This window comes from Lygodium microphyllum, chromosome 27 (assembly GCF_053477565.2).
Source record: "Lygodium microphyllum isolate KBCC chromosome 27, Lygodium_microphyllum_v1.1.10, whole genome shotgun sequence".
NCBI classification, from domain to species: Eukaryota; Viridiplantae; Streptophyta; class Polypodiopsida; order Schizaeales; family Lygodiaceae; genus Lygodium; species Lygodium microphyllum.
The window spans coordinates 85,971,748-85,989,702 of NC_141161.1; the positions used below are offsets into that span (position 1 = coordinate 85,971,748).

General features: G+C 39.6%; 1 protein-coding gene across 4 annotated transcripts in view; it reads left to right on the forward strand.

Moving 5' to 3' along the window:
• Nucleotides 1-17,955, forward strand: part of LOC148012563 (kinesin-like protein FLA10) — a 108,943-nt gene that overhangs the window by 75,514 nt on the left and 15,474 nt on the right. For 2 of the 4 annotated variants that reach the window (XR_015689074.1, XM_087669324.1), the window contains exon 10: nucleotides 12,391-12,608. The exons of the other annotated variants lie outside the window; for them this stretch is intronic. Coding sequence is in view for 1 of the 2 variants with exons in the window: in XM_087669324.1 (XP_087525450.1) it covers nucleotides 12,391-12,608 (218 nt within the window). In the remaining variant the exon portion in view is untranslated. The remainder of the gene's footprint in view (nucleotides 1-12,390; nucleotides 12,609-17,955) is intronic. 4 annotated transcript variants of the gene reach the window in all.

Sequence of the window (17,955 nt, forward strand, 5' to 3'; positions counted from 1 at the left end):
CTCACGTCTAGCTTTACCACTAGCATCCAGACTTGTTGAGCTCTTGCTCAACTCTAGCTTGGTCTGTTGCTGCCTCCGCCATTAGTGTAGCCATCTGCACCGCCTGCAAGTCAGCCCCTGCCCAACTGCCTGTGCAGTCGCTTGCAATGCTTAGCTTGTAGCTTGTTTGATAGCGTCTCCTCCAGCTTGTCTAGCCATCTGCACCTGCAATGCCACCAGCCAGCAGTGCCGCCACAACCCCCAGCTTCCGCTTGCACCTCTTGGTCATGAGTGCTCTTTGTGCCTTGTCTAGAGCCGCGGCCACTAACCTGGCCAACCGCCCACTAGCGTTGCCTGTTTCTGCTCAAGCTCCTCTCCACCTACTGCAGAAAAGAAGACATTATCCATTTTTTAAAATTCGAAATTTGAATTTCAGATGGCAGCTTTTGCCCGGGTAGGCTATTTCTGCTCTTGACATGTCTGGGACACATCTATTGCAGAAATTTCTTGAAATTCGAGCTAGAAATTTGGGACTTTTGGGTTCAATGCAAATATTGGTACATGTACTTCAGGCTCAGTCTGAAACAGACTGAAATTGTGCATTTTGGACAACAAAATTTTGGGGCTTTTGCATTTTTTGTGTTGTTGAGCACTGTGTGCATTGATTAATGTGTACATTGGACAATTTTGAGAAAGTGTGATCAGATTTGTTAATTACAGCACGGTGCTTGTTGTAATTTCTGGAAATTTTCAGATTTCCAGGTTATTCTAGTTTTAGCTATTGCTCTTGTGCTCTTTGAAACGGTGACATTTACCATGGGAAATCAAGGACAGAGTGATGTATTTACATATGTATCCAAGGAGGATAGATTGGATAGCAACTACTATTTTCTATGGTCTTTCATGATGAAAAATGTGCTGATTGTGAAAAATCTTTGGGATTATGTTAGTGGTGAAGAAGTTCGTCCTGGAGTTATGGCTCCTGCAACACCTCCTTCAGCAGGACGTGGTCAAAGGCACACTCTAGCTCAGCCATTTCCCCAAAGATTAGCAGCACAAAAGGCTTGGGACACACGAGATGCTCAAGCATTGTCACTGATAGCATTGGCAATATTCAGCGGTCTATAATCCCGCATATACAATCTGTAGCTTCTTCACAAGAAGCATGGCTGACATTTGAATAGATGTTTGCTAGAAAAAATGAAACACGCATCTCTTTCTTGAAGAAAAAGCTTGGGAATGTGAAGATGGATGAAGGCAATTCCATGAAAGATGATCTTAACAAAATTCAGGACTTGCTTGAGCAACTAGTGAATGTAGATGAGTATTATTCAGATGCATAGTTGATCTCTATTACTTTGAATTCATTGCCGCTCTCTTATTTGGCCTTTCATACGGCCCTTCAGTTGGTTAGTTTGCTTTTAGAAGAAGAGTAAACAAGAAAGAACAGTGGGGTGGATATAATAGCCTTTGAACAGGCTTTTATGGCAAGGCAGAACGGCAAGGGCAGCCAGTCTAAAAATGCTCCATAGAGTTCAGGAAGTTCATGTACTTTACAAAGCAGCAAGAAACTGGGGGAACATGCAAGCCAAGAAAGGCAAGTGCCACTATTGCAAGAAGGTAGGTCATTACATCACAGAATGTAAGAAGCGCATAGCCAAGGAGGAGTAAGGGATGTCTATTTCTAATGCACCTTCTACTACTAGAGTCCACGTCTTTTGTTGTAGACCGTGACTTTTGTTTCTACATTTGCAGTTATGACTCTTCTTGGGCTAATAGGGCATTTAGCTCTACTGAGGATGCTAGTACTTGGTTTTTTTACAGTGGTGCTTCTAGGCACATTACATCCCACAAGGATTTGTTTTCCTTTGTTATTGCAGCTCATGTTGACAAGTTTGTGCAATGTGCCAACAATGCATATTACCTTGTTAGAGGCATTGGGGAGATTGTTTTGACAGCCATTGATGGCTCTACTCTCTGTTTACAAGATGCATTATACGTGCCATGCATAAAGAGGAATTTGTTGTCCATTTTTTCTTTAGCAAAGTGTGGTATGATATGATAGCTTCTACCTTATGCTTAAGAGTAAGCCACAATCACCTTCCTTGTGATAATCTCACTATGCTCCAATATAGTAGCTTCTGCCTTATGCTTAAGAGTGAGGGTGTCAACCACTGCTTTGAGGTGATATCAATGCCCACATAATAGCCAAGGTATCTAACTAATGTATTACAAGAAACCTGCTTGAAATTCTCATGTGCTCTCCAATTAGTTTCCATGTCACAAACCCAAAATTCATAGGATTTGCACTAATTGATAAGAAATTTTGAAGCTCATAGAAAACCTCCATCACAGCTACAAAGGCCTTGAAGTTCTCATCTCTATCCAGGTAGATAGCGTGTCATCTACAAGCTGTACATCCAACAACTCCTCAAACTTTGGGGTGGGTAGTCTAATGCCTTGGATGCCTATAGCTCTATCACTGAGAAAAGAGCTCATGGCCTTTTGCAACAATCAGGACGAGATGGGATGCAAGAGGACATCCTTGTCTCACCAACCTTTGAATGTTGAATCTGTTATCTGTACTGTTGAAATAAGAACCTACCTATGAGTTGTGAAATAAAGAGTCAATACACCTCTAACCACTGCTCTGGGAAAACCATTCTCAACATGGTGCCCTCCCCTCTCGGAACTAACACAATGAGGTTCCATCTCTTGGAATGTGCAAGAGCTTCTTGAACAATACCTATCTGGGTAGGGTGGATGAGGTCTTGTATCAAAAGAGATAGGTTGAGACTGATCATTTTAGCAAGGATTCCAATTGAACCATCACCAATTGGGCAAGAAAGAAACCAATGATGAAAGGTTTCTTCATTTGTTGTGCGAAAAAAGCAACAACCATTGGAAATATTATGACTTGATAGTGTAGAAGCAAGGGAAAGACCATGCACCAATATTCTCCAAAATACTTTGTATTTGAAAGGAGTTTTGTTAAGCCAAACTACTATCACCCCAGCTTTCCACCAAGCTTTCCCTTGTGAAGCACCCAAGTGTGATTACCCTTCAATACTAGCCAATTGTGATCTATAATGAGCAAATTATATATCTAACTTAAGTCTTAAGCCCAGTCTAACCGCAATGAACCGTTAATTATCCAATCTTGCCACGGGCTATCCCAAATAAAGGAGGGAAGGGCTGCAAAACATGCAAGGAAGATGAAGTGGTTTCGTAAGTGATGATAGCCTCTGGGAACTCGTGTGTGTGTAAGTGACTGAGGTTGCTAGAATTAAAGAAGAATTAGATGTACAATAGGCGCTTTGGTTAGCATGCCAAATCAATGTTCACCATTGGGAAAAACAAAACTCCAAAGATAATCAATAGTGGGAAACCATGAAAGAGAAAACTTGTTGAAGCCCTTGAACAATGACAATATCATGCACCCTCAGTTGCGCATTGAGGCCATCAAGTCGCAGAGTATACAAAGGCCACCATGGAATCTCTCTCTCTCTCTATTTTTTTTCCGTAATGGATGTTATATTTATAAAGTACTAAACGACAAAAGAGTTGCAAAAGTCATGGCAAAGATGCAGAGGAAATTGCCATATGCCAGGGAAGTAAGTCCTCCCGAGGGAGTAAGTCAGAGTGCCGAATGAGATCTATCTGCCAATGCAAGAGACCTTTAAGCCTAGCAATATGTCCCTGAACATTAGAGGCTGAATCAAAAAGAAAAGCATTCCGAATGGTCCAATTGTGCCAACAGCCCCAGTATTTGAGAAAGTGAAACAAGATCTTCATATGCGACTGTGCCGGTGTGGGGTATTTGGGCCGCACAAAAACTCAATCAAAAGGGCTTAGCGAGAAACCAACCACTGGTCGCCAAACCGCTGACAAGAGCGACCAGATTTTCTTAGCGAGAGGGCAAGAAATAAATCGATGACGGGCCGATTCCACATTGGTGGTGCAAATGAAAATTTTTGCCGTTGAAGATTCGACGCTTGGAAAGGGCTGAAGCAAGAGGAAGACCACCAATCATCACCCTCCAAAGAAAGACCTTGCATTTGAAAGGTGTCTCTCTCTCTCTCTCTCTCTCTCTCTATATATATATATATATATATATATATATATATATATATATATATATATATATATAACACGGATACGACACACAAGGAACTGAACAAGCAAAGGTGGAAAACAAGGGAAAGCAAGGGAGTCAGAGAGCTAGAGAGTGGAGAATACAGAGTAAGCTATATTGTTGGAATGCCGCTCCAATCTTCTCTGCCTCTTCTCAAATGAGGAAGCATATTTATAGTGTTACAAAGGATACCGCAAGTGTAGTTTGTGTTAGGTGCATGTGTATCGAATAAAGATATATAGGACAAAGTATGTAGCTACAATGTATTATAGTGATGTGGCTACAGTGTATTACAGTGTTGAGTGGCTACAGTACAAAGTATCAAGGTGGTTGATGAGATCTAGATAGTAAGTCTACAAGGACATTGTCTTTTATGGGCACGTGTTCAAAGATATCTAGCTCATAAAAAAAGAGAGACTGTCGTAGATGACCTAGTCTGCTACATTGCAAATAACAAACTACACACATCTTGCTCTTACCGGCCCTATTGAAAGAATGGACAAATTACTACCCTTATGTGAAACATGTCAAGATCTACCGCAGAAACTCCAAAGAAAAGTAGACACTTTTGTATAGGTTGCCTCTCCTTCTATTTCTACTACAACTACTACTCTGATCGCAATTAGTGCTACTTTTTATATGTCTCCTGAGATTACATGGGATGTCTTCTCTAGTAAGCATCTACAAAAAGGATATCTCCTCTATTCCAATGTCCCACATCAGGATCTTTGAATGTCCTCACTTTGGTGGATTGCTTTGATAAGGGCAAAGCCCCTATGCATGAAGATGCTGATGAGATGGAAGCTCTATTGTATCAAATACAAAAGATTTATATTCCACTTTTTCTTGAAAACAAGTTTCCTCACCGAGTCTTAATGGTACTAGTCCATCAACCACCAGACCAATGCTACTCGACTATACAAGTTATGCTACTAGAGTTCCTTTCTCAGATCCTTATGAGAAACCCACAGATCAAGAACTGAATGAATATCTAGAAATGGTTTTTCCAGAATGGACACTGTGTGATTATAAAGTTGCTTTTGCTAAAATTAAAAGACTCATTGCAAAAGCTCACCAGCAAAAAGAAGATGCTCTCCTACAAGCAATGCCTCTTAAGATTGTACCCGATCATCTAGATAGAGATTATGTAAGCAGGTATGTTAACAACAAACTTGATTCTAAGACTGAGTGAATCTTTGGAGTTCACTGCCAATGAAAAGTCTACCTACGTGGTATTACATTGATACCAATGCCTATAATCATAGAATATACACTCTCTTCTTCTGACGAAGATGGTGACAGTGTTATTGATGATGATGTTGTTGATGATGCCTTTAGACCTATAAACCCACACCATGAGCATCCTAATCATGAATTCCTCAGTTCTCATCCATCCTCTAGAGATAATGATAAAAAACCTGAGAAACTTGTTGTACCTGAAAAGGTAGGAAATTTCTCTATCTCGTCTATTGATGGCAAAACACCTGAAGAAATAAAGCTTTTAGGCTACATGATGTATGCATATGTTAGGCAAAAGTTATTGGACCAAACCAACAACTAACCGTGTTGATGTGTTGAATGCTATGACACATGGTTTTGTAGGACTTACACAATGGTGGATGTCTATCCATCCATAGATTAAATTGGCTATTGCTCAACAACCCAATCCTGTTACTTCGTTTTTTGAATTGTTACTTAGTGAACTTGTGGGCAATAAGTCAGATGAAGTTCTTGAAGCTAGGGAAGCTTTCTTCAAACTGTGATCACAAGTAGTTTAAAGACTATTTGATTTATATGCGGGATTTGTTATATGAATGTATGGGTGCACATGATGCATCAATGAAAGAATATCTAGTGTGTCCCTTCCTTGGACCTATTTCTTGTTTTTACAAGCAAAAAATGCAACAAGAAAAGCATGATTTCAATGATAGTGTCGACAAATTATCCAAACTATCGAACAAACTGTAAAAGAAGTCTGTCATCAACAAAAGCTCATCTCTCTACAACAGAAACTCCCTTCTAAGGTATATAAACACAATAAGAAATACTATGAAGATTTTGGCTGTGAAAAATGTAGTTATTCTCCTTGGAAAAGTTCAACGCCTACTTGGTGGAGGATCTCTGCTTCTAACTATAGATACTATCACTCTCATCGACGCTCTAGAAGACACTCCAGAAGACACTCCAAAAGATCTAATGAATATTCTCACCAATATGAATCCTGACATAACTACAACCATTACAAATCTCGAAGTTCCAGAAGATCTGCTCACAAAGCTTCTGCTCATAAAAAGATACTTAAATGATTTACCTGTGGTAGTACAAATCATTTGCCTAACAAATGTCTGCAGAAAGAGAAGGAGAAAAATCAACTCAAGAAGGATGACAAACTCAAAGTTGCCAATTTGTATCATTATTTATTTGACACCTCTACTGATTTTTCTTATGACTCTGACACATCAACAGAAGTCTATACTTTAGACAGTGATACTGAATCCTTGATCTCTACTAACTCTGATTCTTCATCATTTGACTCTTCTCTAAGCGATTGGAGTCAGTCAGTATCCTCATTTGATTATTCTACAGATTTTCATTCTAAACAGAAAACCCCTGTAGAATCTACTCACTCTGATGACTTTGTCTCGCATGTGCAGACAATGGATGCTCATAATAATTCCTCTTCCGTTTTGCCCAAGGGTAAAGAAAAATATTTTCATGAACTCTCAACATCCAAACATATATCTCACAAGGAAAAGGTAAGCAGCATCATAAATCTTCTTCCTCTGAAGAAGATAAAACGCAAAGCCAATCTTCTTTCTCTGAAGCTGAAACCTCTTCTTCAAAGAATAAAAAGAAAAAAAAAGATAAACTCAAAGCCAAGCGTTTCTCTAATCCACATGATCTCCCTCATCATGGGACTTTGAGTACAGAGACTCTCAAGAAGGCTGATATTTTTATCCCTCACAAACATGAGAAGATCCACAATCCCAAGACTATTCAAGAATTTGTGGATGACTTGACCAAAACAACTACTTCTACTACCGATGAAATGGCAGAAATGCTTAGTGCTTTTAATGCATTCTTGGTGCAAAAGTCTTAGGCGCACAGTCAAAGCACAAAAACATATTGCTCAAGCAACTATTGATGTGCTTAAAGAATTGGCTAATTCCCTTCCTTCTTCTCCGACTTTAGATTCCTCTTCCAAGCTAATTAATCCTATTAATCCCATCCGAACCACCAGCTCCAAACATATTATTCATGCCCATACTCTCAATCTCCTTGAAGGTGGCGGACCGATCCCTACAATCTATGAGAAACTTAGTTCCGTTGGTGAATTCCAGGTTTTTCTTGATGCCTTAATTGACACACTTTTGAGCCTCACCATAGCTCCTTATGAGCTTTTTGCTCCAGATTTCATACAAGAAAGCAGTCCTATCATAGTGGAGTTTTCTAACAACAAGAGGCTAACTTTAACCAAAATAATCAAAGTCTTTCTCTAATTGGGTGAAATTAAGTTGCCTATCGAGATTAAGCTAATGCGCCAAATGCGGTATGCCCTATTCATAGACACTGACATCTTGAAGCATCTTACCCCCTATACTTTTTGGCAGAACCATATTATTTTCTCCTATCAAGGACAAAATACCCCCGAGTACCACTATTGAAAAAATTTGGTAGAAGTGTGTACTCTATAACTCCTCCTTCTCCTTCACACGAAATCCAACAAATAGAAGACTGGCTCCAACAAGAAATGAAAAAATATCAAATTGAAATTCAAGTGTTGACCAACAAAATGCACAGGTTTATGCATGAGGATCCTTTGATGTTTAAGGAAAAAAGGCAAGATCCAACAAACAAAAGATTAGCTCCGGCAAGAAATGAAAAAATATCAAATCAAAATTCAAGAGCTGACCAGCAAAATCTATAGGTTTATGCATGAGGATCCTTTGATGTTTAAGGAAAAAAGGCAAGGATTTGCGATTGGATTATCCCTTAAGGAAAATGTTGTGCCCACAAAGGTAGTTCATAAAGGTATGAAAGAAAACGATTTAGTTTTATGTAAAGCTAAAATTGCAAAACTTCTCCACAAGCAGTTAATTGAACCCACTACATCTAAGTGGGCATACCAAGCATTTTATGTGAATAAGTATTCTAAACAAAAAAGGGACAAGAAGTGTCTAGTGATCAATTATAAAACCCTAAACAAATATCTGCTAGGCCATGGTCACCCCATTCCTCTCAAGGATATTTTGATCAAACGGAATAAAATAGTAAAAATTTTCAGTAAGTTTGATATTAAATCAGGGTTCTGGCAACTGCCTATCAAGACCAAGGATCTATACAAGACAGCATATTGTGTCCCCTATAGACAGTATCAATGGACGGTTCTTCCTTTTGGGATAGAAACGGCTCCTACTTATTTTCAGGGCTGAACTGATTCCGTCTTTTCTAAATTTTCTTTTTGCCTTGTATATATTGATGATATTTTAGTTTTTTCCGAAACCATTAAGAAACACTTATATCTCATACAATTTATGCTTAACGTAGCAAAGGTTGACATAGTCCTATCCCTTATCGAATCTATAATGTTTATCACAAGTTGATTTCCTAGGCCTTAATATTCATCATGGTATGGTGGAACTCCAAGAACATGTATTTAAAAATATATTAAACTTTTCTAATGAGCTTCCCAATGTAAAAATGTTAGAGCAACTTTTAGGGTGCCTTAACTTGATCAATACTTCAACATCCAATTTGGCCTTATATATATAAGATCTATACCCTCTACTGCGGAAAAATGGTTTCCAATGGAAGGCCATTCACGCTATCGCTATATAGCAAATTAAAGTCATTATTCAAAAGCTTCCACCTTTATTTAGAAGCTCATCATGAAAGTTTAATATATTTTTTAATGCACGTTCCTAGAGTTCCACCATATCATGACGAATATTAAGGCCTAAGAAATCAACCTAACTGACAAACATTATAGATTTGGTAGGGGATAGGACCATGCCAGCCTCTTCTACGGCAAGCATAAACTGTGTGAGATAATCTAAGTGTTCCTTAATGGTTTCAAAAAAAACTAAAATATCATCAATATATACAAGGCAAAAAGAAAACTTAGAAAAGACAGAATCAGTTCAGCCCTGAAAATAAGTAAGAGTCATTTCTATCCCAAAAGGAAGAATCATCCATTGATAGTGTCCATAAGGGATACAAAATGATGTCTTGTATCGATCCTCAGTCTTATTGAAAATTTTTGCTTTTTTAATCCGTTTAATAAAAATATCCTTAAGAGGAATAGGGTGACCATGGCCTAGCACATATTTGTTTAGGGATTTATAATTTATCACCAAACGCTTCTTACCCCTTTTTTGTTCAAAGTGCTTATTTAAATTAAATGCTTGGCATGCCCACTCAGATGTAGTGGGCTCAATTAATTGCTTCTGGAGAAGTTCTACAATTTCAGCTTTACAGAAAACTAAATTGTCTTCTTTCATACCTTTATGAATTGCCTTTGTGAGCACAGCATTTTCCTTAAGGGATAATCCAATAGCAAATCCTTGCATTTTTTCCTTAAACATCAAAGGATCCTCATGCATAAACATGTGCATTTTGTTGGTTAGCTCTTGAATTTCGGTTTGATATTTTTTCATTTCTTGCTGGAGCCATTTTTCTGTTCGTTGGATCTTGTGTAAGAAGCAGCCACAAGAGAGAAGAAAGTCACCACAACAAAGTTAAAGAGAGAAAGCAAGCTTTTTTTCTTTTTTTTTTTGGGGGGAGGGGTTGGGGGGGAAGGGACAATCCTCTTCTTCCCATGCCTAAAAAGATAAAAACATGTTCAAGCTGCCATATGGGCTTTCATTTACTCATTCTCATAGCATAATGTTTTCACCATAATTTGGCTTCACCTGTTAAATGTAGTTGAGCAATCATTGATTGGTTGGCAAAATTGTTGCTATGGAAAGTGATCTTCCATTAGCTTTATCAGTGCTGTAGCTAGTAGTTTGGGGTGGACCCACTGCTATATAACCTCTACTTGTTTGGCTCGCCCATTATCTTCGGACTGAGTGAGCACTTCCCTCATTCAACTGTTGTATATTTTTATCAGAATGAGGAATCTTCTTAATTGTTACAAGTATAAAATCAAGGGAAAACCAAACCAAGATATGGAATACAATCCTTTCCCAAAAAAATCTCCGTATATATTTTCCCAAGGTCTTAGCAACTTTTTACATTACTTGAAATAATTGAAGAACATAAATATTATGTTAAAGATGGCCCCAATTCAGCCTTTAAGATTTAAACTTAATATGAGAAATAAATCTTATACTATCATTGCATCATTTTGCAAATGCATTACCTATCATGTAAGTGTACTTTCGTTCACCCTATCTAACGAAATGCATAACCTTTTGATTTCATTATTTGTTAAATGCTTCTATCCACCCTATCTAATTCGTGTTCATATGATCTACTTGACTCCATCAGCCTAGGTTCCATTAAACAATATATAATGCTTGATGTAGATATCAAGACCTATCATAATTCTATGATTAGCTAGCCTATTATGCGTTAAAGACAACAACATGGAGTCATCTTTCAAGAATCTAACCTTGCTCTACCCATCATCTAAGCTTATGCAGCATAAGGTCATGTATGTAATTGAGCTAAGTGTGCATCCATTTTCCATTAAGCCACTAGGCATGCATCAATTTCTTTCAATGCCCATGTCTTCCATTTTTCTTTCATGAATGTAACTTAACCTCATAAAGCCTCCCATTGAAATATGCATGATTCCACCTCCTCAACACCATGCATTAGGCATGATCAATTCTTGCTTTCCCTATTAAGTATACTTGATTCCCTAATCCAATTGATGTGTGTGTCAAATCTACTCATCTAGACAACATGTGGATGAAATTTCATGATCCTTCGATTTGTAAAATTAAAATTTAACCTTTGGAAAAAAAGCCTAGTAAACTTAGCTCATAAGAGGGATGGCCATAGTCATACTCAAGGGGGTGGTTGCTGGAGCTTGGGCACTGTTTGACCTGATCTATTCCCCATCCTTCTCAATCTGGCATCTTCCAAATATGGCATTTGTTTGCTGCCCTCTCCTCAATGTTCTTCCCAAACTTTTCATGCTATCTCAAGCATTAAATCTCCTCCCACCCAACTATTCCCTCCTCACTTATTCTAGGCACTGTTTCTGTGTGGGAACTATGGAAGGCCATCGGGATGAGTAAATGGCATGGAATCAAGCTACAAAAAACTGAGCGTGCTACTGAAGACCTGCTCAGGCCAAGGCAACAATAGAACGGTGTTCAGAAGTAGCACTCTTGCATGCATTTATTCTTTTTTCATGGATGAAGGACCATGTTAATACTATTGTAGCATCAGCAAAGACTTTTTGGGAGATGTTTGGTCCCTCTGGGGCACTTTGTGCAAGGAGAGGCATGTGAGTTCTGGTTTTGTCAAAGCTGCAATATGCCCCCGTGAAGACTATTCCTCGCATTTTCTGCTTTTGCCGTTCAGCCTGTAGCCTTCTCGATAGATTGATGGCATATTTGAGAGCTCAATTACTTTCCTATAGATTGATGGCCTTCTTGATAGATTGATGGCATATTTGAGAGCTTGATTCCTTTCTTATAGTTTCAGCAGAAAGTTTTTTAGTTTGGCATCCTGCCTCCCAGTTTGAGAATGTCTCCACTTTTTTACTTGGGTGAGGTTCTGGAGGCTTTGAACCATTGGAGATCTCGCAGTCCTATGGTCTTTGGGGACTTGGTTGTTGATTCATTGACTTTATTTAGGAGATCTCTGGGGCAATCACTTTATGACTGCCTTAGACTCCTAGATATTGATTAGGATGGGAATTCTCTCTGTTTCCAATGGTTTTGACATGGGCTATGTTCACACTGCGTGTAACCCTCATTACATTTAGCTAATTACAATCATCTCCACAAAAATAGTTTGTTGCTGAGGTATTCTAATAGAGTTCCTTTCTCGAAAAAGGAAATTGTTTTCTTTTTTTCATGATTGAGGATGAGACAAGTGTAATGTCTGCTTTAATTAGAAATCCATCCCATGCAACGCATTCAAGTCCTCTTTTCCATGATTGAGGATGAGACAAAGGTGGTGTGTGCACTTCAATCAGAAAATCATCCCGTTCATTTTTAACTTTGTGTATATTGTTGAGGTGTTAAATAAAATTTACTCTCCTTGAAAACTAGTCATCACTGAGAATAAGACAAATGTAATATGTCTGCAACCAGAGATTCATTCCACCTGAAGAAATGGCAAAAATTATGCAGCGTGTACATTGGGATGATGAAAATGAGGTTTGGGTGTTTAGAATTAATCATCATTATTCAGTAAATGGATTTGAGAATGGCCCATTACAACGACCTGCATCTGCTGTCGGACGAAGTAGACCCATGTGTCAGAAAGCTTTACAACTCTTGGCTCAAGGGACATCAAATCCAAGATATTTGTAAGAATTCAAACTATAAGGGTTCATTGTAAAAGATCAATATGTAGTGATAAAGAAGTAGATTTTTCAATATGTAGTTTTCTACAATGCCCATTTTTATCTACTTTTATCATTTTTGTAACTTGGTATGGATTGTGTGCAAATTATTAGTACTTTTTGGGTATACAACTACTACTTAATACCGCTTCACTAATTTAATCCTTAGATATATCTAACAACTGGGCAGCTACTTCCTAGTCACCTGCACCTAAGGTAGTTGCACCCAATCTCCCATCGAGATACCTGCATCTCAGTTCCTTTGGTTGATCCAGATTCCTGGGTGTTTACTCTGCAGTTGCTTGTTATGGCAACCATGTCTCCAGTTCTTGTAGCTATCCCAACAGATACTACTACCTAGATTCTGGCTTCAAAGGCCCTGCCAGTCAGCAGGCTGGATTGATTTTTCCTTGCAGGTGAGGGAAGATGCACAACCAAACATTCAGGATTCGGAGGTGATGGATTCACATACTCCATTGATCCTGAGGATATGCTCCTCGTCATAACGTAGCAGAGATTGTAGACAGGAGGCCAGATGTGTTCTATAGCAGGATACAGCAGAAAAAAGGGCAAACGGAGAAGCCATACCGTTCTGAGAGACTTAGATGCTTCCTATGAGGATCCTCTCAATGAATGTATGAAGCTTTGGAAAGAGTTTCAGCAGGGCCAAAGCAACATGAGACAGGACCTATGACATAGAGCACTAGTGGCAAATTCAAGGCATTTTCTCATGATCCAAGAGGATCACCTCTCTACAAGAACATATCCCATGATTGTGGAAGCTATTTTCAAGATAGAGTTTGCAGTGTAGGTAAGCAATGTTGGATGTCATGTGGGGATTGATATTACCTCAGAGGAGTAGCTGGCGTTAGGCAAAGTTTCCTTTATTGAGGCATTGTGAAACTTTCTTTGACCAAATAGTGGCTGCTAATTAGGTTCTTCTTGTGACCATGTGGTACATCACTTTCTGTTGGGCATTCTTTGGGTTGTGCATCAGCTAGAAAAAGTGTCTCATGGGAACCTAGCTCGGGCAAATGTGGCTTGTGATGTTACCATTCTGATTCAAGGGTTGTTTGGGGGATGATCAACCCAAATAGTTGGAGTGAAGCTTTATTGGTTAAGCCTATTGTCAAGGGTCTTCTTCTAGGCAAGGTGCTTTGGAAGAAGTTACTTTTTTTTTTCACATGAAAAAGGCGGCTGGTTATATTACTTGGAAGAGATTACAATGAAGTACATGTGCTCAACAAACTAGCTGGAGCTCATACAAAGTCATTCTAGAATCATATATACAAGGGGATCATCAATCCAAATAGTTGGAGTGAAGCTTTATTGGTTAAGCTTGTTGTCAAGGGTCTTCTTCTAGGCAAAGTGCTTTGGAAGAAGTTACTTTTTTTTTTCACATGAAAAAGGCAGCTGGTTATATTACTTGGAAGAAATTACAATGAAGCACATGTCCTCAACAAACTAGCTGGAGCTCATTCAAAGTCATTCTAGAATCATATATACAAGCCTCTCAATGCAGTACAGGGGAATGGGGGATAGAAGCCACAGAGGAGGAGAGTATTGCTACCTAGGGTTGCCTCCTTGCATTGTGAAGAACAAATCATGACCACCCTAAGTACATAAGAAGTGGTATTGGAGCTCCAAACAAGCTTGAGAGTTACCTTGCACCTGATCCTAGTGGTCATGGAGGGAGTGGATGATCGAGGTCTAGAGCTCTGCCAAAGTCGCATATGTGGATAGGCACTTGCTGCCCATAACCAATTGATAGCATGCCTTGCAAATGTGCCAAACTGTGAGGCTCCCAATGATCTCCTCATACCTTCAAACACTTTGCTCTTGACTCTAATACCTACCAAATGGGTACTATCTCCAAGCCAACCACAACACAGGAACCTGCCTTGATAAGAATAATAGTATCATTCATCTTAACCTCACATAGTAAGTGGTGGCCCTTGCTAACAACCTGTCAGCCAATGGCCCCCCGAGAGATAAAACCTAGGCTAGACGCCACTCAATCGAGAATGTGGCATGCCCCTCTCCACACCAACAGCACTGCCTCACAAGACCAAAGACAATGCTTTGGAGTTTCCTAACACTACAGTGGACAATGCTTGCAAACTCCATCCTATTGCATTTGAACTAGCCATAGAAACATGAAATAGCCGGAATGGCCTCCCAGCACGCCGAAACACTATCCCCAGAACGAATCCGCCCCAAACTACATCCCCAAACTGTGAAACGTTCCCTGTCTCGTTTTGGATAGGGAATACCACGTGGCATGCCACTTACCCGATCGCCTCTTGCCCTTGCGTCTCCCGCTTGCACATTTCACTCCAACCTCCACAACTTGCAGCATTCTGTTTGGTCTACTACTATTTGGTTTGCTCCAACCTTCAATCCCCTGGTTTGCTCCCACCGCATGTAGCTGCCAGCACCATTACTCCAGGCTTCTCATCTCTCTTCCTACTTCTCCAATTTCTCACTTTCTTCTTCCTTCTTCCTGTACTTCCCTCTTCTCTCTCTTCTCCATTCTTCTCCATTCTCTCTTCTAAGTTCTAAGTTCCCAATTTCTCCCTCACTTGAGTCTTGAGCCTTCTCCCTTCTCTTGAGTCTCTTCGTAGCAACCAATCCTTTAGGCTTTTTTCCAGCCATTTTTATTTCAGCTTTCAGCGTGAAATGGCTTCATCTTCCCGCCCCTTTCGTCGTGCCAATGATCGATGAAGAAGGTCCGATGATTAGTCATGGCGGGAAGAAGTAAATGCTGACCACCCATTGAGTGGTGGAGGATCGTGACCATGGGTTTGCAAGCTTTGCCCATACAAGCAAACTAGATGAGCAAACAAGGTAATCCATCGGATTGAGCATTTCTATTTCGAATTTTTATTGATTTTAGATTTTCAAAGTTTCTAAAATATTAGAATATGGAATACCAATTGCCACTTGTTTCATCTTATACATAATTAGGTACGAGCTCACCTCCTACATGAGCCAAATTCAAAGATATAGTTTTGTCCTAATGTGACCTTGGAGAAGCAAAGGGAGCTTCGTGAGACTGTGTAGCAAGTCAATAAGTTTATCTTGCATCTAGACCACTAACCTTGCAACTTTTGTGACATCATCCTCATTAGATGTGTCTAGAGCATGAGTAGTATCAGAAAGTGCTACTTCCATACCTACTGCAGGTATTGCATCAGCCATGGCATCAACAACACCACATGTTGCACATAGACAAAGCACACTTGATGCTAGTTGGGATCCCAAGAAGGAAGAGATGGATACATCAATGGCACATTTTTTCTATCATGACCACATTCAGTTTCGTGTAGCCAGATCAGAGTATTTTAAATTGATGTGCAAGAAGATTGGTAAGTGTGGCCCTTCGTTTGTATCTCCATCATTAGAGACCTTACGCACCACTTTGCTCGACAAGGAAAAGCGCCTTGTTGAGTAAGCAACAGTGACTAGAAAGAGCCTGTGGACTAAAGATGGAGTTTTGTTGATTGTTGATGGTTGGAGTGACACATGCAAGCAATCCATTCACAGTATGGTTGCTTATTCTCGTGGGAAAATGTATTTCATATCTTCACATGATGCCTCGAGGATAGGAAAGTCGACAAATGTACTTGCAACAAAGTGGGTTACAGGTATTGAGCTTATTAGCCCAAAGTATGTTGTGGGATTTGTTACAGATGGGAAGGCCGGAAATAGAGCAGCAGGTGCTATTATCCACATATATTATCCGCATATCATAGTTTCATATTGTATGGCTCATTGCTTGAATAACCTATTAAAGGATATTGCTAACATATCATGGATTGCACCTATCATAGAGCAAGAAGCTCAAATGGTTAGCTTTGTTTTGAATCATCGGTTTATTTGCCATTAGTTCTCTTTGCGGTCCAAAAATACACTTTTAAAATCCTCTGATACCAAATTTACCGTTAACTTCTTGATGCTAGATAGATTAAAAGAATGCAGTGGTGCCTTGAGGCAGTTATTTCTTGGTGGTAAGTTCATCTCATCAGCATTGACAGATATTTCTACAAGTATCTTATGCTTGGAGAAAGAAAATAACTCCACTTTTTGGGATGATGTAAAGCGGATAGATGCTATGGTATTACCTATTATACATTTATTGAGGGTTGTGGATGCTATGCAACCTTGCATTGGCAAGGTGTATAAGGCTATGAATAGGCTAAATGAAAAATTGCAAGAGTTGACACCAAATGATAAGGCATATGAGGAGATACGCCATTTAGTTGTGGCGATGTGAAACTCCTATAGCTCACTCATGCATACAGCTACATTTGTTGTGGATCTTGAGTTCCAGGGCAAGGGTCGAGAGAATGACACTAAGGTTATGGATGCATGGAGACTTATATTACCTCATATAGTGTTTGATTATGGCACTAGATGAAATATCAGAGACAAGCTTTCATGTTATAGGATCTTTCAGGGTTCTTTTGATTGTGGGGATGCACAAAAGAATCGTTGTAAGATTAGGACAGCTTTGTAGCGGAAGGACTATGGTTCGGATGGTCCTAAGTTACAACAACTGGCCATCTTATTTTGAGTCAGTCAATTAGCTCCTCTTGTTTGGAGCAATTGTGGAGTATATATGCTCATGTTGCTTCAAAGAAGAGAAGTCGTCTTGGTGTGGAGAGCAAACGATATGGTATTTGTTAGTACTAATTTGAGGATGTTATGTAACAGTATAACAACAAAGCCCAACCCATTCACAGAGTGGGGGATGCAGCAAGAAGAGGAGACACATGCTAATGTTGAGGAAGATGCAGCAATTCATGATACGCATGATGATGAGGTTGGCACTTCAAACAAGAGCAACTAGAGCAGCCTCAGATCATGATGATGATCTTTGATTTAGTTTGCTTATCATGAGTCTCATGTCACATGTACATTGTATATGATATTATGATGAGAGTGACGTCCACCGGACATGGATCCCAAGCATTGTGACCACCAGTTGGAGATGAGAGAGTATTGAATAATGAAGGGCAGCTGGCTGGTCAGCAAAACACAGTAGTCGGAGGTTGAAATCTGGTGAACACAATAGTGTACTACTAGAGAAGGCTGAAAACTGGTCACCTATGGTAGAGTATTGTTAGGCGACAACAAGAGAGGTGTGTGTAGATGTAGGCAACCTACAGGACAACAAAAACGCAAGTACTGTAGCAATCGCCCGGTGGGAGAGATGGCAATGGCCTGTCAGCTAGCACCAGATGCTGAACACGCAAGCGGATCGGGTGCTATGATGATGTAACCGATGGAGACCTCCAAACAGCAAGGC